Below are 23,162 nucleotides of genomic sequence, written 5' to 3' on the forward strand. Positions count from 1 at the left end.
TGAAATTCCTAACTAGTGACCTTTGAGGCTAGTATCTTAGAAAACCTGGCCTTTTAATTAAGCAAAGTATTTAGTTGCAAGCAGCTGATTTGATGTGTTGTGCCTAAATTCAGTTTCTGCATTTATATGGCAGCATAAAGGGATTTCATTGTGTTATAACCAAAGTTAAACATCCCCATCTATGCTGCTTCATTCCTTAACCTGGATCCATGGACTCTCATCTGCACTACCTTCAGGGAGCAGGTGCTGTAACTGAGCCTCAGTCAGGGAAACAAGATGGATATAATACAACGTGGACTCTATTTCCACAAGAAAAAGACAATGTGCTTTTTTTCTTCAATTAACTGCTGAAGCTCCTACTGAAAACAGTACGCACAGCATGCTTTCTTCATGCTTTGAGCACCATCTTAGCTTATGTACATAAGATCTCTCAGAGAGTCCTTTATTACGTTAGTGACAAAAAAGATCTTACTTATTTCTTAAACACTGTATGTGAATGACTAAATACCCCAGTTTGCCCTTTATTCTTTCCAGTAAGTTTATATCCCCAAAATGTAAATGTCTAGAATGTCCTAAGATCAGCTCCTTCTACTGAATTTTTCAGTTAGATGCAAATTGTGGCTCATTAGTGGGAATTTGACTGCCTCTCATAACAGGGGAAAAAAGAAAGGAGGGGGCGGGATAGTATGTAGCAAGAGGATGAAAACCTGTCCTTTGCCCTTGCTTCCAAAACTTGGAAAATAGTAGACTTGGTAATCTACAGGTCTTCTGCATCTGCATGTGAGTACAGTTCACTCGGTTTCTCAAACTTTGGTCCCCACTCTTTAATGTCATCATACACTACCCCCTCCTCCAGCCCAGAGGAGCCCAGGGTACTCATGCTGCCAGCAACGGAGCCCGCTCCTTCAGCGCAAAACACCTGCAGCGAGTCCTGGGGCACAGCCCGGGGACGACAGCCAGCATCTCTGACAACATCTGACAAGTACTGACCAAAGTCTCCACGAGTAAACGAGGCTTCTGTTGTAGTCACTGATGTTTTGGTCTGCTCCTGCATGCCTGGGGATGTACTGCGAAAGAAACTGTTTGGTTTTGTTGGGTTTTCTTTCTTCCTGTAGAGGGAATGGACTGGGCTGGTTTGAACAGACACCTGCAGTTCCGCCATGTTGTATGCATCCTGGAGTGAGAAACCATTCACATTAAATTAATATTCTCTATAGGTCCCAAAATTTCACCTTCTAGTGGAAATAAAGCAGGAACAATCCCAAGGCAGTTCAACCAACTCTGCCGCCTACAATGCACCTCAGAGAGCCAAAACCCACCAGCAGATGAGAATGCATGAGGAACACCTGTGCAGCCTGTGCTACTACAGCTTTAAGACATTAGAAATTGATAGGCACTTACCTCCACTTAAGAACCATGCACCCTTGTGTACATAACCTTGCAAATAATTCATGTACCAATTGCAGTAATGAATCAGCAGAACAAAGGCTAAGGTCCTCAGTTATAAAGGAAAAGCATAAAATGTATTTTCATTAGCATGGTGAGCAACCAGTCCCCTTTTAATTGTAATGTAACACAATGATCCTTACTTGGTCTTGCTCCCCACCCCCTTCTTCATTGTAATTGAGGATATTTTCTCTGATGTCCTCCAAATCCTCATGATGCACAGATACGTGGTAAACTCCTCCATTCAGACCTCTGTGACTTTTCCAGCGAGCCCACAAGAATACGGCACTAAACAGAGCTGTGTAAATGCACAGGAACAAAACAGAACATCATTCTGCAAGAAGCAAATAAAACATTTATATGCAGAAGTGCTGCAGGATGGCTTAGGCAGCAGCCGTTCCACCTGAGTACTACAGCACTGGTTTGCAGTCAGAGCCAGTCAGGCTGTAGTTTTATGTTTCTCAGCAAATGTTTGATTTTTGCACTCTTCAATGCAGTTACAAGTGAACATCAAAGACAGAAGAAAAGGCCTTTAAAGAGCATTTTAAAATACCCTTTAAAATATAACTTTGAAGTTGTTAAAAGCATAACTAACTGAAGAACTGAATGACCCAAGTGCTGTTCAGAGACATATCTATTTAATGTATTGAGTTAAACTTTGTAAGAGAAAATGTATAGAAAGGGGTAGCACTTAACTAACAGTGTGTTGGCAGTAACAGATACAATGACAGAGAAACGAAGCACAAGAAGACACAAGACAAAAGGGGAAATTACTTGTACATTTTACTAGAATAAATCAGGCACATTTTGCCTTAGTATCCATGAATTTAAACATTTTTCTTAAATGCTTAGGTGCACTTTACACCCTCATTTGTAAAGCTTCAACATCAGATACTGAATATTATGTAAATATAAACTTGTGTACCGCTGTGTTACCAACTCTATAAAAACTGATAAAAGCTCCTAGTAGGACCTCAAACCATTGGATACCATAAACTAACACCACAGCGAATTGGAGAGAGTAGAATCTCTTACAGAATATCTACATGGGAGAGTGCAGTTCCGTGGGGCAGCACCTAGATGACCTTGGGACTGAAACTGTTGTACGCGGAGGTCTATGCCCTGCACTGTGCTGTGGAGCTACACCCTTCAAGCTGAATCAATGCATTTGAGATGTATGTTTACCTTTCCTCCTCCCATCCCCCAGATTTACAGAAATGCGTCACACAGATTTTCACACATAGTAACTTCTTGGCAAAGTCATTTTTTAGCTGAGCTGATTTTGAGATACTCAGGAAGTTTTTTAAATGTCCTACATCTCTCCTATTCTATTCTCTGACTGCTAATCAAAAGCCAATACTTAATATAGCCCATGTTCCAAGAGTATAAACCAGAAGTACCCCCCACTGAAGACAGTATCTCTTCCATACTGATACCAACAGTGTAAGCTCCTGCCTGATTTTCTGCTCAGGATCTTGCGATCCTGAGCTGTCATTAAACAGTGCTGTCATTAAAAGCGTTCTATGAAGTTTATAATTTCTTTGATCCATAGTGTTAGCGTTAAGAGCAGTTGCAAGCTCCGCAGTATCACTGTGTCTTGAACTGAACAAAATGAGCTGAAGTCTCCTCCTGGCAGCGAGGGGTGGGGAAGGTTCGTGTGATATTGAACCAACGCGAAGCCGCCCTGGTATTGATTTACTTGCAAAACAGTTCCATATTGGAATTTAAAAGATGTAATCAGACATCAGAAAAGCAGCTTTTCTAATCTACTGGAGACTTATACATTCATAATTAAAGTTGTATGAGTTAATCACTTTAAGTGCATTACCACTTTCTGGAAGCTGTGTAAGGAAAGGGCACCTGAAATCTTGAGAAGAAGGAACTTTATTAATAATTCTCCTAACAAAAATTACAGTTGTGTGATAACACCATTGTTAACCACATCTACTAAAATTTTCACTGCAATGCACACCACTTGGTTAAAACCAACTGTTTCTAACTCATAATTTACACCTGAAATAGCAGGATTTAGCAGGATTATTAGGTAAAAGATACTGTTGTTTTTCCAGTCAAGTTCAGTCAAGCACAGACAGCAACACGAAGTCAGCTCACAACAAAACTGCTCTGACGCAGCAAAACCCCCCTCCTTTAACATAACGATCTCTTATCAACTTCCACTAACTGGGATTCCAAAAGCTGTGAAACCAGTTAGCTTCCCACGTTACTTGCTGTTTGTATTTGCATGGCAAACATAGCATCTAGCAGAGTTGGGGAGAATGATGGTATTTCAGGTAGCTACAGATGAATGCAAAATAGCCCACAATACATTTTCATACTCTTACTACAACTTCTGAATGAAACAACTAACACCGTAAAAGCCATGAGAAAAATCCTATGTCCTTACTCAGGCAAACTTTCATGAAATTTAAATAAACAAGAAGGACTCAAAGATGGGATCCTTCCTCACTAGTGAGATCCTTCTTTCTCTTTCCTCTTCTTTTGGAGACCCAATGCCTAAGCCTGAAAATGGTTGAGGAAGCCAAAAGCAGCTGTTAGGAGCTGTGACACAACTGGTAAGACACAAGAGACCATTCCTGTCTGACCAAGTGTATTCCTGTTGGACAGTGTATTTCTCCTAGACTGAAAAATCTGTTTCATGCTCAGTAGTATTTTAAACAACGCTTATCTGGTAGCAATTTCCACTCTTGTTGTTCAATTGAATTTGCTTCCAATTATGCATCTGAACAGTTCCTCAGCAATGAAGTGAAAATGTGCAGAAAATAAAACTGCAAAGACTGTTGATGTTGATGATTCACTTAGGAATATATGCACACGGGGATGAAAAATAAGTTACTGATGGAGCTGAGAACATGGCAAAGAAATGAAGGCAGAGTCAAGTCTCCGTTAGGAAACTGAGTTTTTCAGCAGGAGGATGAGATGAAGACTATTCAGGACAAGATGGATAAATGAGTTCACCAAAGGTAGTACAAGATGTAGTTGCCATAACTACCTAACAGTGCCAAAAAGCAAATGCAGATGGCAAACATGGAACTAAAGCTCAGGCCTGTATCCTTGTGAAAGATCGCCAGTGTGATTTCACAGTTAGGTCCAGTATAGCCATCAGGGCACTGACATTGGAATTTGGTTGGTGACTGTGAGATGCAGGTACCATAGTTACAGGGCCTGTTAGCACACGCAGTGTAGACACACTGTCTACCAGTGGCATTCTCCATCATCACGTGTCCCGGAGGGCAACTGAAAAGACAAAGGCAAAAGGAAACCATTTAACTTTGAGAAAAGTAGGCATGAAACACAGCATTTAAGATTTTAACAGTCTTTGGTGACATGCTATATGCAGTTTCTGAAGTAGCTACTAGAAGTAAGTTACTTAGAAAAATTACAGGATTGTAGTCTTTTCTAAAGCAGTCATACAACAATGAGCTCCACAACTTTAAACCCTTACAGCTGGGGCTTTCAGAACTTGGGTAGTTCCACTGGCTTCTGCAATATTACCCATGTGAAAAATAGCTGGATTAGGATCTGCAGTTCTGTCTAGGCAGGACAAGCTATGCTATTTTGTGTTTCCATTACAGTGAATTTCCAGAAAAAAATACATCTCTAGAAAACTCTGTTTGTGTGGACAGCAGCAGTCAGTAATGTTTAAAGTGTACGTTTTCACAGCACAAATAACTTGAATTAGTGTTGTCTTAACCTCAGCCCCAGTCACACACAAGAACTCTGAGCTTAATGATGCGGTGCTTCTAATGCAACTCAAGTGGCCTGCAAGGGAACAGAGGTCACAGCTTAAGACAGTGTAAGAAGGCAGACACTAACAAAAGAAAGCACATCTACATTGCACAGCACGAGCTTCACAAGACAGCTGGCCGTGCTAGAGGTGTTCCACTCCATTCAAGCTAACATACCCTCTTTTCCTGGCTTTCAGGGTTTCCAAACAATCCGGATTTGCTGCTATTCTTTAAACATTTTCAATTAAGACAGGCAGCTGAAATTGTTACAGAATCAATGGAGATACACTGACTTCAATCAGCTAAGGGTAGTACCTAGAAGGACAGCATTCTCTGAGTAGCCTGATGCCTACGCAGGCACCTAGCTTAGCGTGTCACTGTGGTTCAACCGATCTGATGAGATTGCCAGCGGCAGCCTTCAAGTTGCACAATTCTTCAGCATCCACCCTTTCCCACCTGAATTTGGAGGGTTTGGGCTTGTATTCCCACCAATTACCTGCATTCATGCATCATCCACAAATCAATACAAATAAATTCCGGGTTACAAGGGTTATTCCTACAAGCCTCTGAAGAACAGCCTTCTTTGATGCCTTGGGCACTTAACACTGACACCAGCTCCTTCACGTGAGTATCCAGAGGGATCCTGTAGTTATTAAATCTGACATCCTTCATACATCCTGAGGCAAGGCACAAAGAGACTGTTTTAAAAGCCATTCAGCAAGAATGATTTGAAGCAGCTGTAGGATTTGGCAGTTTATGTTTAAGAAAGGATGCAGGCTACCAAAGTTTAAATCTAGCACTGAATTTACCTAAACTTTCATACCATTGTTTTTTGACTGAATTTGTTAAAGTTTTGATCAAGAATCCCAGTGTTTTCCACAAGAACCAGGTGCTGCTGCAGGCCCCTCTGCTTGTGTTCAACACAGTGGAGCATGTACCCCCTTCACTATGTTTTCAACAGAAAAGTCCAAATATTGTGGAAAATATGTTCTCTGTGAAAAATCTGTTCCATTCTTCACTGTGTACTGGTACAAATTGTGATTGGTTGGTTTTTAGTTGCAGTTTACAACTTAACTTTATAGAAGAGCAAATCACAAATAATGGTGAAACAGCCTTGGGTCACTGATAGAAATTTTGTACTGAAGATGTGTGGCATTAATTTTGTATGCATGAGATACCTCAGCATAAAAGCATATACCTTGAAGAATTAAGTACATTTTATAACTTCAAAGCTCTTAAAGTTTCAGCTGCTTAACAGCAACATTCATTGTCCTAATTAAAATGATCTTCATGTAACCATTTGACTTCTTTAATCTGTTTACTTAAAAACAACTACTATTACTCCCATAAATAAAAATTCAAAATATGGTCTCTAGTTCTCAGCATAAACTTTAGTTATTGGAATATTTCTAGTGAAACAATAGAAAACAATCTTTTTCTAAATAATTTGTTACACACTAATGTTGTAATTAATGCATTAATGTAATTAATTAATGCATATACACTTTATACGTTTTCTCCTCACACTTTTGTGTTATTTACTGAAATACTTTTATCTGGTGAAAACATTACCACCTTGTTTCAAGTGGATTTACTAGAATCTGGTTAAAGAGGTGAAAGGCATGTGAGAGAGAAGTGACAGACAGATACCAGGCGCGTTTAACCAAGTAATGGTGTATGTCTTCCTTGTCAATATAGAAGATGTGCTGCGTAACTGTGCATTACTTATACTGTGATTTCAGGCGAAGGGTGAGCTGCCAACTGAGGACAGAGTAAAAAGCTGTTATGGATATCTTAACCTTACATTTGTCTATATTTCTCCTTTGTGTAACTATTCAATTTCCAGGCTGAAAACTGATTTGTTTTTTAACAATTTTAAAAATTTAAATTGTTAGTTCTAATTCAATCAACCATTTCTAATTTTAGTTAATGCTTCAACTGAGTGACTGTAAAATCCTGTAATACAAAGGTAGTACATAAAGGTAATAAACCAGAGTTTGTTGTGTGCTATGCAATGCACATATAAAATGGAAATATTCCTTTCAGCATAGGGACAGTTGTATTTGGCAGAGAAGGAGAGCTGCCAAATGGAGTTGATAGAACTGTGCAATGAACCAGTTCTGTGTATCTAATGCAATGAGCCATCCACAGTCCACCTGGGAGAAGCTTGTGGATCTCCACTTGCAAATACTCTACATATAGTCATGTGAAGAGGTTACCATCTTTGTTCCAAACCCATTAGCTAACAGTATTTGCACATAATTCCCTGCTCTACCTTTTTCCTAGTCAGAACAGTTTATTTGTCCCTTTTGCAAAGTGTCATGCAAGAACTCTGTTTACTTTGGGCTCTACATAAACAAGAAAGCTTCTTGCAATATGCCCATGTAGTACCAATAAACCTTCATTTTTACAGGTCCATATTCTGAACGCTGAGATCAAGAATTCCTCACCTTGAAAACTCTTGTTTTGATTGAATGGGTAGGTGTTTCCAAGGACCAAGCTGCTGGGGTCAATCACAATCTCTCTGTATATTCCTGCTGCTTTCAGAATTTCTCTCTTCCCACCTCCTTCATAAAGGCGAAGAGTAAATTCATTTTCATTTCTCTCCATCGTGATATGATGCCATTCACCATTATCAATGTGGTAGGAGGGAAGGCTTACAGAATAGTCTCCATCACCCAGATTATATGAGACCACTAAGAATCCCTGAACAACCTTGTGGATAATTAACAAAGTAGTAAGAAAGAAAAGAAAAGTCATCACCTGACATTTTGTATTGACCTGTAACTGTCACATTACTTGAACTAAGACTTGTACGTAATCATCAATCTTAAAGCATTTGTTTAAATTCAGGGTATGTTCACACTGCACATATAGCGTAATATAAAGATCATAGATAAATATGAAGATCATAGAATCGTCTAGGTTGGAAAAGACCTTTCAGATCATCCAGTCCAACCATTAACCCACACTACCAAGTCTACTCTAAGCCAATCAAGGGCAGACTAGACTAAACCATGTCCCACAGTGCCACATCTACCCGTTTTTTGAACACTTCCAGGGATGGTGACTCCACCACCTCTCTGGGCAGCCTGTTCCAATGCTTGACCACCCTTTCCGTAAAGAAATTTTTCCTAATTTCCAGTCTAAACCTCCCTTGGCGCAGCTTGAGCCCATTTCCTCTCGTCCTATCGCTAGCTACTTGGGAGAAGAGACCAACACTCACCTCACTACTACCTCCTTTCAGGTAGTTGTAGAGAGCAATAAGGTCTCCCCTCAGCCTCCTCTTCTCCAGGCTAAACAACCCCAGTTCCCTCAGCCGCTCCTCATAAGACTTGTTCTCTGTGCTACTGAACTGAACTAGATACTGGTAGTAGTGTACTCACAGTAGTACGTAATTCACTCGGAGTAATGTTACCCTGCTTCTCTCTTGGACAAATTTACGGGGTTCTTCAAATGTTTGAGAAACTGGTGTATCACTTCTACACTGACAGCTCAAACCAACTTGGCTGAAGAGGTGACTCATTCAGTTGTATGTACAAAATGAACAGGTTGTCATTTTGAGCGGTTGACATCATTAGAACTACTACAGGCACCTTTCTTGGTAGGGTCTGAACTATGCAGAGTCAGCCACTCGTGACCACAGCTGAAGAGGACGCCAGGGTAGACACACTACTCATCCTATTCCATGTAGCAAAATATACTTCACTGTAACTGACAATAAACTCCTTTGAAATCCAATGGGATGCCATGGTTGTGAGGTCAATATCTTAAGTGAAGGATCAGATCTGTACATGTCCATAACGAATTCCAAAGTTTTTGTGCTTAGCATAAGGTTTTCATTTCTATTTCCAACTCTCAAGCTAATGTTTATCTGGGCTAACTATTCACTGGCATTGATTTAACTTTATGCTATTACTGTCTGGGATGCCTTGCTCACCTGTAAGGTGATGTGTTCATCCTTATTTCTAGACAACATGCTCGTGATGACACTATCAGGCTGCCGTGTCCTAATCATGGCTTCGAACAGCGTCCTACGGGCAGGCACACCGACAGGAAGCTGATAGCGAATGTGACTTCCTGGCCCAAATGTATATTCTTTGGCAACTAAAAAGACGGGATAAAGACCTTTCAACCATTTGGTAGGGAGAGGGAAATATTATTGTTTCCATTATTTTCATAATAAGAGTCGAAAGTAAAAGAAAAAATTGTAATGCACAGCATGGATCCATGAGACATAACTTGTCTTTTGGGACATGTCCCTTTATTTCCAGAACTTCTCCAGTCACTCTCACACTTCATCGTCCTCTGTGAAGAGGTGATCTCCCTCCTGACTTGATCCTGCTGATGCTTCTCCTTACAATGCTCACACAGGATGACACCAGGAAAGCAGAAGCTCTGACTAAGTCAAAAGAGACTGCAGACAAAGTATTAAGTGCCACAACTGATTTTCACTACTTGCTATTTTATAGCTGTCTTTTTGCTCCATGAGGGCTAAAGAAAAGATCCTACTATACCAGAAGCACAGATCATTAAGACAACAGTCTCATCCAGACACCAACAGAGCAGTAATTTCTAATTCCAGTTGTGTAGTTCTAATTCTGCACAGCAAGTGGTACTGGCACACTCACATTTAAGTTTTAGGTTATTAGATATTTCTGAAAGTGTAAACAGATGCAAATTCAAAAAATTGTGACAAGAACAAATAATTTTGTTCACAATTCTTTTGTTGTGCAGCCTCCATTATACAGTTATTGCAGAAACCCCTCAGGACTAAAAAAATTATCTGATACTGAGAATGTAATTTCTTAAAGCAAATTAGAAAAGAAATTGTTAAAAATCGCAGGCAACTAGACTGAAACATGGCTTTGCACAATGTAAACATCAGAAACTACCTCAGCCATCACTACCTTCAAACATTTCAAGTTTTCTGTATTGTAAAATTTACCAGCCTATCAATAATGTAACAGAAAAACAGACTTCACCTTCATCACATCGATAGCCATAGTAACCCGGTAAACAATGACAAGCAAATGAGCCCCAGTCTCCAAGACACCTCCCATGAATACCACAGGAAGAAGACCCCATGGTCTCACAGCTCCCATCCGTAAGTGTGCAGCCAGGGAAGCTATTCAGGGACTCTGCAGGAGACTGAAGGTCATATACCTTCAAGACAAAATTGTATGACACCGAAATATTATTTAAGAACACTTACACTTCATTCTTGAACAGAAATAGCTATACCACACAACAGTCTGTTCTTCATCTGCATTGTTCTTCATCTGCATTGCTTAAGATGCTAAGTTTGCTTTTTGACATACAGATTTCAACTTATTTTATCAAGACCATATTTTGCCTTTGAATAAACTCAACTGACTATGAAAGCAAAAAAACCCCTAATATTTCCTAACAAAGCAGACAGCTGGCATAAATACACCATTATACAATTGCCATTCAGAAGTTCCCTGAATGCATAAAGAAGCTTGGAAGACAGCTGCATGAAGTAGGGGATAAACAAAGGCACAGTTTCTGGCTCACAAATACATCTGCTTGTAATTGAGAAATAACTCTTCAAGGTAGTTATTCTAATTATGACAGAAAAATCCAGAATTTTCTTGTATTTTACACTGACACATATGGGCACTGAATAGATTAATGGAAGCAAAAGTTTCAGCTATAATAGAAATCTTCCCAAATTTAATAGAGAAGTTTACTTCTTTGCTAAAGCGAAATGTTACACTTCTCTTACCTGAGTATCCAAGACGAAGTTGCGCAAACAACCAGAAAAGTGTTTGTGTAGCAATTGTGGGTACGAATATGGTAACGATTCTTTTACACCACCCAGCTGTAGAACATGGTTCACATTCAAATACCTTTAAAAATTATATGAATAATAAAAATAGATGTGAATTTACCTTCAAACATAGGCATTATATAACAAGGCAGATAAATAAACATCTACACTGCATTTCCAAATAATAGAGGCTTTATAAGAAAAGAATGCAACTATTTTATCTACTTCTTTCTCTGAAATACAGTCAGTCAGTGAGCAGAAGCCAACCCATGGGTAATTTATTTTTTAAACATGACAGTGAAGTCTATTGGGAATTTAACTGTGGGACACTATTACAATTCAGGTATGTTTGTGTTCAAGTCAGGAACAGCTATATTCTAGACACCGCTCTCCTTCAAGTGCTTCTGTGTGTGCACATGCATCCTATGCTGTAGGAATACTACAACAAAAACTGTTTTCTGTATGATAAAGGCCAGAAATCTAAAAGTTGAGTCAATGTGGTCTAAAAGGGACAGTACTCATGTCCAGGCTCTGCGATGTCTCCTAATCATCTCTCTGAGCGAAAGAATTCCACGTATTTTAGTCCTCACAGAGTTCCTTTTTCCCTGAGTTACAAACTCTTTTTTTTTTTCATTTGTTCTTATATTTTTCCCTTGTTTGTGTGCTCCTTTCACAACCAGGAGGGCTCCATGCATCTGCTGACAAGGCTTAATCCCAATGCTAATCAGCATACTTGCTGGGACTATCTATTCCACAGCTCAAGTATCTTTATTAGTACAAAGGTTTCCCTAAAATATAACCTGAATATTCCTCACTGTAACTTAAGGCCTGGTACAGAAGAGATTGTCTAAATCCTCTTTGTAGTATTCTTTTATATACACTGAGACTTATCGTATCTCCTCAGTTTTCCCTTCTTTCAGTTAAGCGACCTCAATTCCTTCATTCCTGATAGGTCTTATTCTCAAGGCAAGCTGATTACAGTCACTGCTCTTCTCTGGACTATACCCCATTGGTACACATCTATCCTGCACTGTGCTGCACAGACTGGACCCAGGACTCCAGCTGAGGCCTAACAGTGCTAACCAGAGTGGAAGAATTACCTTCCATACCTTACAGATCTACTCATGTTGAGGTATTACTGTGTGATGCTCGCCTTTTTCACATTAATGGGGCATTGCTCACTCACTTTCCGACTACCATTCATATCTGATACTTAGCAGTTGTTCCCTTTTCTGTATTTGTGAGGCTACTTATTTCTGCCTACATGCAGCACTTGGCCCTTTGTTGCAGTAGGGAAATACAGTATATTTCCAGGTCCTATTTTCAGTTTGCTGAGATAATTTTTAATTCCAAGCCATGCCCTCCAACACACTGGTCATTTCTCCCAGCTTGGGTCATCAGCAAGGGCAATAAGCATTGGTCCAAAGGATTGAATTATACTGAATCCAAACCCCTGCAGAATGCAGCTGAACACATCCTTCTGCTTTGAATGTAATAACTGCTTTTTGAGTAAGATTTTCCAACTTTTTCAGTTTTAACTGAGGATAAAGGCTGACCCAACAGTACAAGCAATTTAAACCACCAGAGTCATTATCACACCTTGGCTGTATTACTTTGCTGGAAAACAAACACAGGTGGATTGTATGTCTCAATATAAACCACCAGAGTCATTATCACACCTTGGCTGTATTACTTTGCTGGAAAACAAACACAGGTGGATTGTATGTCTCAATATGAGATGCTGTGACCCACAATCAGGCACACCAGCACCAGCCTACTTTAATCAGCAGTTTATAAAAGTACGCCAGGCTGTGAACAGGTGAGGTATGGATATACGTGCACTTCCTCTGATTCTGCGATAAAGGCAGTAACCTTGGATCAGCTGGGGACCCCGATGTGTTAGTCTGCCCTAATATGTTCGCCAAAGGTTGTCTGTAGGAGCCCTCAGACTTACACCAATTAGACAGTAAGATTGGTTGAGGATCCAGAGTTACTGCCATTAAAAAGTCAACTGGCCTAATTTCATGAGGTTTTCCAGAACACTGACTTGATAAATAAAGTGAGAGAAATCCTGCGGGTAAGGGATGGTACACAGTACCCACAAAAGCTCCAGTATTAGCCATACAGTGTTCTGGGGTTGTCATTTAGTATCGCAACACTACTCAGAGGAAGACTGGTTCCTTAAAATTTGTGTAGTGCTTTAAAATCCAGATTTGGCCCAGAAGGTCTTAGAGAAAAGCAAATGCTTTTATGCTCCTAGTCATTAATAACTTTGCTTCAACTTGATAGGTAAAATGTTCAAAGGCCTTAGAATAAACTGTCTTCTAGTGAATCTCCAGAAATGTACCTTGCTCTTCGTGGAACAGACCCAAAGACTTCACAATTTGTACGATCTTCAGCGGACAGCCATTTGCCTACTCCTTCTATCTCTGAAACAACAGCTGCACTGCAATGATCCAGAGTGAATCGAATATCCTACACCAAAATATAGGATTATTAAGACTTTCAGTAAAATTCAATAAACAAGTTATATCAAATTTTCATCTTTTTCTTTTTGCATACCATCAAGCAAAAAGGGCTGAGTTTTTTTCCTGCTCTGTTTTCCATCTTGCAATAAACAGTAAAGCCAAAATGGAACCATTTAACAAAGAAGGCACTTAACTCTGCATTTTATTTATGCTTCCAAGTAGCTTAACCACTCTCACAAAAACTGTAACTGCATTTGCAAATAAATAATTATCTGATTTTTGTGCACAGGCAATTGATTTCAGTGTCCAAATGTGTACACTGAATGTGCAAATTACAACTAAGCCTTTATGCATATTCCACATGTTTTGCAGAGCTTAAAGAATAGGAAAAAGATTCCTCTGATCCCGGAATATGGATTAAAACATACGTAAATTTGGAACTGACAATGCTGTCTTCCCAAAATTTGTATTACTCATCAAATCTACAAGCACATTTAGAATAATAAATGTTATTACCCAGTCTTTTTTTTTCTACTCTCCTGCTTCTGTACAGGCAAATGCTTTTGGAAATACAAATATCCTGATGTGGGTGAAAAAAAAAAAAAAAAAAAATCAAATAACTGACCTGACCATTGGTTCTGACTTCCAGTTGATGCCATTTTTTGTCTGCTACATTCAGGTGACTTGGAAACTGCAGCACCACAAAACCTGAGCCATGGCTCATCTTCAGCACAGGAATACCACTGGAGAGTTCTAATACAACATGAAGAACAAGTTAAATTCAGCTACAAGAATCTTTCCATTTTGGATATTTTAGCAGTTAGTGAATGTACTGATTTAATGGTTATTGATAGTCACATAAAGTGGGGTTCACTACAGAAATATCTAGAATTATATTCTATGACTTCTATTATGCAAAAGTACTCATTGAATATAGTATTTATTTTTATACTTTACATTGTGCCACTTCTTTGTCAAAACACTGGAACTAATTCCTGATAAGCAATCTGCAATTTTAAAATGCTCTAAAACAATTAACACATGCAGGTTTTACTCCCTCCCATCTTCTACTCAAATTTACAAGTAACTGCAAAACAAAGCAAAAAAGACGTTAATGATTAAGAACATCCAACAACTTTACCTTTCAATTAACTAGGAAAATATAAAATACCAACCATACTGTGCATCTTGCATATTAATTCACAAAAAATAACCAGTCATAACCTTTTACATATGTGTCAACATAAAGCAATGAGTTCTACTTGTGTATAAATTGTCCTGCAGTGGCACGCTGAGGCTGGATTCATCCATCAAATCATTGCCTGTTTAAAAAAGAGTGCAAAAATGCCCCAAGACTGAAAGCAGTTTAAGTGGATTTCTTTTCTCACCAAATTAGATAAGAATGACATGCAACTAAGACTGCATTAACCATGTAATACCTATCTTCAAAGTACCTCAATTCCTTTATAGTACTACAGCTTTCCTAGGGGGATTATTTTTTTATATGTATCAATCTGTCTATTCTGCTTTCCCCTTGATTTCTACAACTCTGCGAAGGACCTAAAGGCATAGGTGCAGGCTACAAAAATAGACACCAAAGCAGAAAGACCGATCAGGAAATGTTTCAATATATTTTCAAGCCAGAAAATAAATTATAAGATGGAAAGACAGAATTCATACTCTAACTACTACACTGTTCACAGGCAACCCATTCCCAAAAGACATTTAATTTTTTCACACACTTTTGCAGAATTACCTATTGCAATGAAGTTTTCTGTACTCCCAGGTTCTGGATTTGATAAAGGACCACTGTAGAGTAAAAGTCCATCTGGAACCACAGTAATAAACTCGAGAGAGAGAGAGCTTTCAAAACAAGGCCTGATGGGACGAAACCATGCATAACCATTTCCATGGAAACTGTGCTTAGTCTGCTGGCAGTCTGGTCCATGAAACGAAGCAGGACAAAGACATCTGAAAGAGCACAAACACAAAAACCAGTCAAAATTCCCCGATGTTCAACTTTTTTTTGGTTTTACATGCAACAAATGTAGCACTTCAATTACAGTAGAAAAACAGCAGTGAAACAACACAGATTTTAGTGGAGGCTCAAGGGTGCTTGGCAATTACTAAAATAAGAGTACAAAGCATATTTATCCACTATACTATCCCCATCCAAAAAAAAGTATTTTTGAGGCCATGTTTTTGAGAACAATGAATTATTTCACTAAATAAGTAACTTAGAACACCGAACGTCAATCGGTCAATTTATTACAGAGAAAACTCAGGGAGGTTAAATTCCTAGCTAGAAAAAAACAGTATAATTTCACTAAAGGAATACTGGTGCATGCCAGGTGATGCTATAATACAGTAAGTTTCCTATCTAATGTTTTCTAAACTCCTTATTACCCATTGTTTAAACTACATTTCACTCCCCCTACACCCCTGCTGCTACCACTCGTACTCACCTTTATTATTACTCTTCTGGAAAAGAAAAAAAAAAAAAAAAAAAAACAGAACAGAGCACACTTTCCGTTCGTTCATACTGAATTAGGTGCTCTTAAAAAATTACACATGTTATTTATACCACTGTTTTTTCCCCAGGGTTTTGTTTCTTACTCACACACTATTTCCACTGCTTTCAGGACTACAGCACCATTACTGGGCCGTTAGTAAAGACTCTGTTGTCATTAGATTTACACTCCACTGTACTCATGGGGTTTTTTGTTTCTCCTTCAGTCAGAAGTACATTTATGATCTTTTTAGACCTGTAAGTTCCATTCGACACTTTAAAAATAGAAGAAAAAAAGTAAGAGAATCTGCAATACAAGTTTCCTCACCTGTAACCATTCGAAGTGTCAATACACACCCCACCATTGAGACAAGGGCTTTGAGGGTAGGAGGAACAAGACTGATGAATTCGGTCCCTAGCTGAACAGGTGCAGACGGCATTGGTGGTGGTTGTTACAGAGGCAAACGACACACTTCCAGTATCCATCACTGTTGGGATGTCACTCACGGCGAGGTAGTTTGTACAACCGTTGCCCTCACTACAATTTGCACTCCTACATTCATCTATATCGATCTGTGAAATGTTCAATTGTAAAGCGGACTGGATCTAAGAGAAAATACAGTTTAACACATCACCAGTCTCTTCCTAATGAATGCTCTTACTTACTCCTTGATTTCTGAAAAATCTAAGCTGTCACAGACTTAATGGAATGCTTTAGTTTCTTGAGTATTAATTAGTAACATCCCTGATTATACAGGCAAGCAAAATGATTTGATAAATACAGGAAAAATTTTAAAAAATTTACAGTAGAAGTATTTCTTAAAACCTTAAGTCATTGGCACAATTAACTGAATATGTTAAATCTGTACTGGCCTACTAACATTATTTCCAAGGACCAAAGCTCTGACAGCAGTGATACGAGCTGCACCGTCTGCGTCACACTTCTCTGCACCCTGACAGCAACAGGCATGTTTCAGCTCAAGCCAGGATAAAAATTCTTCCTCGTGAGTTATACACATATATTATTTCTTATGTTCTCTCACACGTAAGGATACAGGAAAATGCAGGGCTGAGCTGCATTCAACAATAATGTCCACAGACAGCAGCCTGACAAGACCACTTTGTAGCAATTAGGATTCAGCCTACTGATTTGTGCCCCATAAACTTATATTTAATGTCAAACTGTCTGAAACAAAATGCAGTCAACTCAGCATACTGGATACTGTATTCTATTCTACATTAACCTTTGCTAGTTCATTGTTTTTATCATTTATTGGAGTTGCGCCTGAAAGCCCAAATACCCAAATAAAGAGCCTCACTGTATATATATATATATGTCTTGTAATGTAGTAATAGTGTCTCCGCAGGTTGCAGCTTCTAATCCGAACAGACCAAAGAACAACTAGCAGAAAACACAAAGAAGGGAAGCAAGCTGTTCACAATAAGCCTGAGGGCAGTAGTAGGGCTGCCATTATTTCAGATCTTTTGTACTTAAGCCAGTAGCCTACACACTGGACTAAGTTATCACTAAGTTTGTTCCCTGGCACAACAGATTCCCTCCTTCTACTCGTTTGGGGATTCTGCACAGGTGCCTATACAGCTTCAGAATTTCATTTGTATTTGGCGATTCAAATACATTAAAGTGATGTGTATTTAGTGCCCAAACATGAATACAAGAGACCTCACTACTCTCACAGTGGTATTACACTGAGGTATACAAATGTAAAACTAACAACATGAGATCAGGCTTAGACTCTCTTTCTTTATACACGCAATAGGTATTTTTTCAGATGATAAAATGTATGACAAATATTTTAAAAATAAGCTTTGAAAAGACCAAAACAAATACGTAAATACTAAAGTGCTTCTATTTTTTTTTAACTTGCACAGTCATCTCAACTCACCACTGTAAGAACTTTGACCTTTATAATCAATTGTCAGTATATCCTCAAATATCATAACATGTATTGAAAAACATGTCCACAAAGGCATCATATGTACTTTATAATGACATGATGCATCCCGTCAATGCAGTTTTGTGTCTGCTGCCCACATCTATCACCATTAGTGGAGAGTCTATAATGCATATTTAGACAGCTATGTAATACTGTTATAGAAAAACATAGCATATATAAACAACCTTGGCTCCTTTACAGTATTAGGATGGATTATTTTTCTGCTAAATAAAAATAGTTGTTGTAAAGCTATATCCCAAGGAGGTAATGCAACCATATTATTTATTTAGCAATTCAATGAATAATTCCAGTACTAATTACTTATTTTCTGTATTTATAGTTAAAACACATGTACAAAAACTACCGGAGAAATTCTGCAGCTATGATTGGTTTTCTGTAAACTATTGGTGATAACTCACTAGAGCTATTCATTAAATATTGAAAGGTGATACATAATTAATACAAACATATTTTTTCATTAAAATATGTGAAGTAATCCCCTTGTTACCACTTTGATGAATTCACCTGCCATATAGTATGGCACAGAATATTTGAAATCTATGCAATTTTCTATATTATTGTTGCAGTAATTCAATAAATATGCAAAAGAAGCAGTCATTATGCTTCATGAATACTATCTGTCTCTGGTATTTCCTACTTGGTCACTCTGGAGAGTCTCATAATCCACACAACTATTTAAGATACAGTAAGATGTAGGCAGGTGGTAAGTTAAGATATTCCTGTTTGGCTCCAAGAATCAGGGAGACCCTACCATACTCACACAAATGGAAAGTGCTGTTTTCTCTTCAAGAAAAATCCTCCGTAAGATGTACCATGTATTAAACTCAAATATGCCCCCATAGCCATAAATGACATGTCAGGAAGTGCTGCCTTGTCCAGGGCAAGTTACAAGCCAAGCAGTGGCATCTTGCCTTTGTGCAAGGCAGCAGCTTTAGTGCCTATTAAGCAGCATCTGCAGGACTTCAGCAAAGCCAAAATCCGGAGGACTACAGAAAATAAAAGTGGGGCCAAGACAGATTGTGTCTGGGTAACTGAGTTAGATGGCATGCAGGATCTGGCAGGAGAGTAGGACAGTTAGGGAACATCAGGAAGTGGAAGAAAACATCTCACATTCAAAAACTATTTTCCCCTCCCCCAGTAAGAAAAGTTGGGAGAGGGTGTCACTTTGTATTTGAAGTTGTCCTTTGGTGAGTTAAAAACAATGACAAAATTGGTTGTCTCCATCTCATTTATCTGCTGTAACTGTTCTTCTAACCTGCATATTCCTTCCAGCAGGATTTTTTTTATGGACTGTCATCTCTTTGTACAGTAGAATTTCCACCTGGGTGGCATCAAGCGTCTAATCTAAGTGTCTAACCACGACCTGGCGATTTGGATATTTCCATCAGCATCTGGGACGTCCAAAAAATGTAATTTTCAAGACATTCTCTGTACTACAGTACCACATTGGCTTCTAGGGATTCTTCTGATTTCATATTCAAAAGTCTGATAGATTACACAATGAAACACTGACTGGAGAAAACACAGTTACCCGTACCATGATGGGAATGGAGAACCATCTTTCTGCAATAAAAAGTGGTTGTATTTATTGAACCAGAAGTTAGTACAACCATATAATAATTGTTATGTGTGGACTAAGGAGAAGGGAGAAAGCTTGAATTAAGCACTTGCTTGACAAGTGTTTTTGTCCTGAGTGAAGCAAAAAAACTTTGTCTGTAGATCTAGCATACTCTTTCACTGAGGTTTGGAATATATACCTTGCAAAACTCAGTATTTGGGTGAATTACATAGATGCGTGATAACCCTAGAGAATATACCTCATTTTTAAATGCTGCCATCTCAGCATGCAGTTTCTCAGGTCTGTAATATGCTGAACCACCACGGACTGCAAATCTTACATCTGTCTGTTTTCCATCAATGTTCATCACACTGAAGACAATGATGTCACTAAGCTTGGCAGGTAACATCTTTGCTAGTAATTCCTTGAACTTGTCATGTCTCGTTTTGCCGTGTTCATCTCTCCTTATGAACTCCTCTGCTGTGACATCTGAGTTTGGGATTCAAAAATAGATAAACACGAAATACTGGGAGACCACAGGTTAATTTCTCAATTTACTTATTATTTAACAATATGGAAACATACTGGAAAGTGCACTACAGTGGTAAGTAAATCAAGTATTGATATGTAGCTATGTGATACCTACACCACATAATCATTCAGTTATAGAAGCAGCTGATCTAAACTCTCACCAGCAAATAAAACCAACCTGATAGACGCACAGTGGCAGAGTTTTGTATGGCTTCATTTTCCAGCTCTATGACATGGATTTGTACTGTAGATATAACGTCAGGACAAACTCCATCAGAAACTCTAACCTTTAAGTTGTATATTCCCTGCGGAGTGTTATCCACCATCATCAAAGAACCAGTCCTCTGATTTAATCTGAACAACCTAGACATAAACCTTCAATTAGGAAAGCTTAATAAATAAAAATTGAGAACTTACTTTATTCATTAACATAATTCAGAAGGCCTTAAATGTTACTATGAAGGTTATAGGATCAAAACTTACAGGAATTAGCAACCAATCTCAGAAAAGCACCAGAAACACCTTAATTCAGAAATGACAATCTGCAGAGCTTGTAAAAAGATGCTTCTGCCACTGCCAAATCCCCAGACTTTCCAATCCTGAATAAAAGCAGTGTGTAGTTGAACCATGGGGTTCAACACAGTCATCACGGGCAGGTCTATGAGATAAGTAATAAAAAGTGACAAAACAACAGTCGTTCCAGATGCTCATTTATCCATCTGGAACAGGATAAAGTCTGTATGAAATCTCTGATATCATCTTCATTTGCCACCTCAAAGGGACAGTAATCAGTAATTATGGAAATATTCCATGACCACCATTATGGAACAGCAACCTCTTAATATGGAAACAGGCCCAGAGGCTGCTGATGGACAGAAAGTCAGTCTTCAATTCTGGGCTACACAAAGCTTTTACTCTTATTTACAGTGGAGACAAAAATTCACATTCTTTTTCACATCCATTTTCTGTATTTTGAACAGCACACAATTACACTATATGCCATCTCCCTTTATGATATGAACAAATAATGTATAAGTAGGAATTAAGGATCCAATTCAACATTTCAATTAACAGAAAAAACTCCACTAATCTAAGAGTCATGGTTTTCGCACACAATTGTAAATTTAGCCATCAATGGAGATCACCAAATTCCCTTCCATTTTTCATGAAATTATTCCATTCTGCTCTTTTAAATTTGGGATTTGTATTCCATCGACTCTAACATCTGAGGGTAAATATTATAAGCTCTGCTTATTTTTAAATAAGTTCTTACAGAATGCATGTTTTTTTAATAAATTAATGATGACATCTGACTAAAAATCAAGATCGTGGTGTGACCCTGTTCTCTTGGAAAAAATAGTTCATGCATTAATTTCTTAATACATAGTTACCCAAGTTAAAAAGAAAAAGAGCATTCAGAAGGTATGTTCCTGTCCTGGTTTCGGCTGGGATAGAGTTAATTTTCTTCCTAGCAGCTGGCATAGTGCTGTGTTTTGGATTTAGTAGGAGAAGAATGTTGATAACACGCTGATGTTTTTAGTTGTTGCTGAGTACTGCTTATGCCAGTCAAGGACTTTTTCAGCTTCCCATGCTCTGCCAGGCGCACAAGAAACTGGGAGGGGGCACAGCCAGAATAGTTGATCCAAACTGACCAAAGGGCTATTCCATACCATATGACGTCATGCTCAGTATAGAAACTGGGGGGGGGGGTGGCCAGGGAGCAGCGATCGCTGCTCGGGAACTGTCTGGGTATCAGTCGGCGGGTGGTGAGCAATTGCATTGTGCATCACTTGCTTCGTGTATCATTATTATTATTATCATTATTATACTGTTACTATTAGCATTACTATTTTACTTTATTTCAATTATTAAACTGTTCTTATCTCAACCCAGGAGTGTTTCTCACTCTTACTCCTCCGATTCTCTCCCCCATCCCATCGGGGTAGGGGGAGTGAGCGAGCGGCTGCGTGGTGCTTAGTTGCTGGCTGGGGCTAAACCACGACAGTTCCTTAATACGCTCAGTAACCCTGGCTTTATGCACGTCTTGAACACAGAGAAATACATGGTGAGTAAAATAATTACAGAAGCATAAATATTACTCATTTTGACACAAATACAATTCTCACTTGAGCAGTTTTCCTTCAGAGACAAATGTTTTATTGTCCCAGTCATCTTGATCTGGTGCAAACACTTCCCCAAGCACTGTTGTTGACCATTTTCCTGTTGAGATAAATTATAATAAACCTGCATTTAATTTTTGCTTTTCAGTGTACTTTATATTCTGCCTCATTCATTACTGCATTTATTGTTTTCAGATTCCTGCTCAATTTGGTGATGGTTATGACCCAAGATTCTTAAAATAATGTATAGCCTGTCATATGATTTCTGCCAGTTCTGGAATGGTGAGTACACTATGGATGTCACACGACAGAAGAAAAGCTGAAAACCACCAAAATAACAACAGAATGATACATAAATACAACTCTATATAAAATTTTCAGACCAAAAAAAAAACCAAACCAAACCACACCACCACATCAGGAGTTAATCCCCAAATGTTTCATTGCTACTCTACTCTTTCAAATGGCACACCAATGGAATCCAGCAAAAGAGGGAGAACATTTTGTGGGGTGCAGCTGGGGGAGAAGGACATGACCGAGAAAAGGAAATGGGCACGAAGCCACCGAGCTGTGCCAGTTCTTGGCCCTTTTTTCAGGCCCCTGTGGGTTGTCACAGAAGTGGAACATCCAACCAGCTGTTCTAAAATAGCAAAAGGAGCAACTCCAGGGAAGGAGACCTGTGAATTCCACAGCCAAGATTCAGCAACATAGGAAATTTTTAATGTTCAAATCTGGAGTCAATCCACCGTAGAAACTTCATTCTCTCATTTCTACGGTAGGATCTGGTCACATTTTTTTCTGATTTAGGTGTACTGAATTCAGCAAAAATAACTCATTGCAAAAATATCTTCTGTAGCTTAATCTTCTCTAATATTTATCAGAAATTCTACCATTGCAATGATAACTGAGATATAGCCAAGTCTATCTGGAAAGGTGTTTGGGGAAAGGCATAATAAACCATGCTTAATAAGGACCACCAGAACTAGCTTAAGGTCAAGTTTTACAGGTAGTTTC

General features: G+C 38.7%; 1 protein-coding gene across 1 annotated transcript in view; it reads right to left on the reverse strand.

Moving 5' to 3' along the window:
* Positions 1–757: 757 nt before the first annotated feature.
* The window catches only part of LOC104035801 (neural-cadherin), a 68,484-nt gene continuing 46,079 nt past the window's right edge, over positions 758–23,162 (reverse strand). Inside the window, exons 19-33 of the mRNA XM_075715422.1 lie at positions 22,155–22,248; positions 20,207–20,391; positions 19,757–19,986; positions 16,292–16,569; positions 15,211–15,425; positions 14,080–14,207; positions 13,334–13,461; positions 10,942–11,065; positions 10,178–10,358; positions 9,133–9,299; positions 7,643–7,907; positions 5,689–5,869; positions 4,457–4,701; positions 1,590–1,744; positions 758–1,174 (exon numbers count right to left, since the gene is read on the reverse strand). Of these exons, the coding sequence (XP_075571537.1) occupies positions 758–1,174; positions 1,590–1,744; positions 4,457–4,701; positions 5,689–5,869; positions 7,643–7,907; positions 9,133–9,299; positions 10,178–10,358; positions 10,942–11,065; positions 13,334–13,461; positions 14,080–14,207; positions 15,211–15,425; positions 16,292–16,569; positions 19,757–19,986; positions 20,207–20,391; positions 22,155–22,248 (2,993 nt within the window). The remainder of the gene's footprint in view (positions 1,175–1,589; positions 1,745–4,456; positions 4,702–5,688; positions 5,870–7,642; positions 7,908–9,132; positions 9,300–10,177; positions 10,359–10,941; positions 11,066–13,333; positions 13,462–14,079; positions 14,208–15,210; positions 15,426–16,291; positions 16,570–19,756; positions 19,987–20,206; positions 20,392–22,154; positions 22,249–23,162) is intronic.

Source organism: Pelecanus crispus, chromosome 8, assembly GCF_030463565.1.
Source record: "Pelecanus crispus isolate bPelCri1 chromosome 8, bPelCri1.pri, whole genome shotgun sequence".
NCBI lineage: Eukaryota > Metazoa > Chordata > Aves > Pelecaniformes > Pelecanidae > Pelecanus > Pelecanus crispus.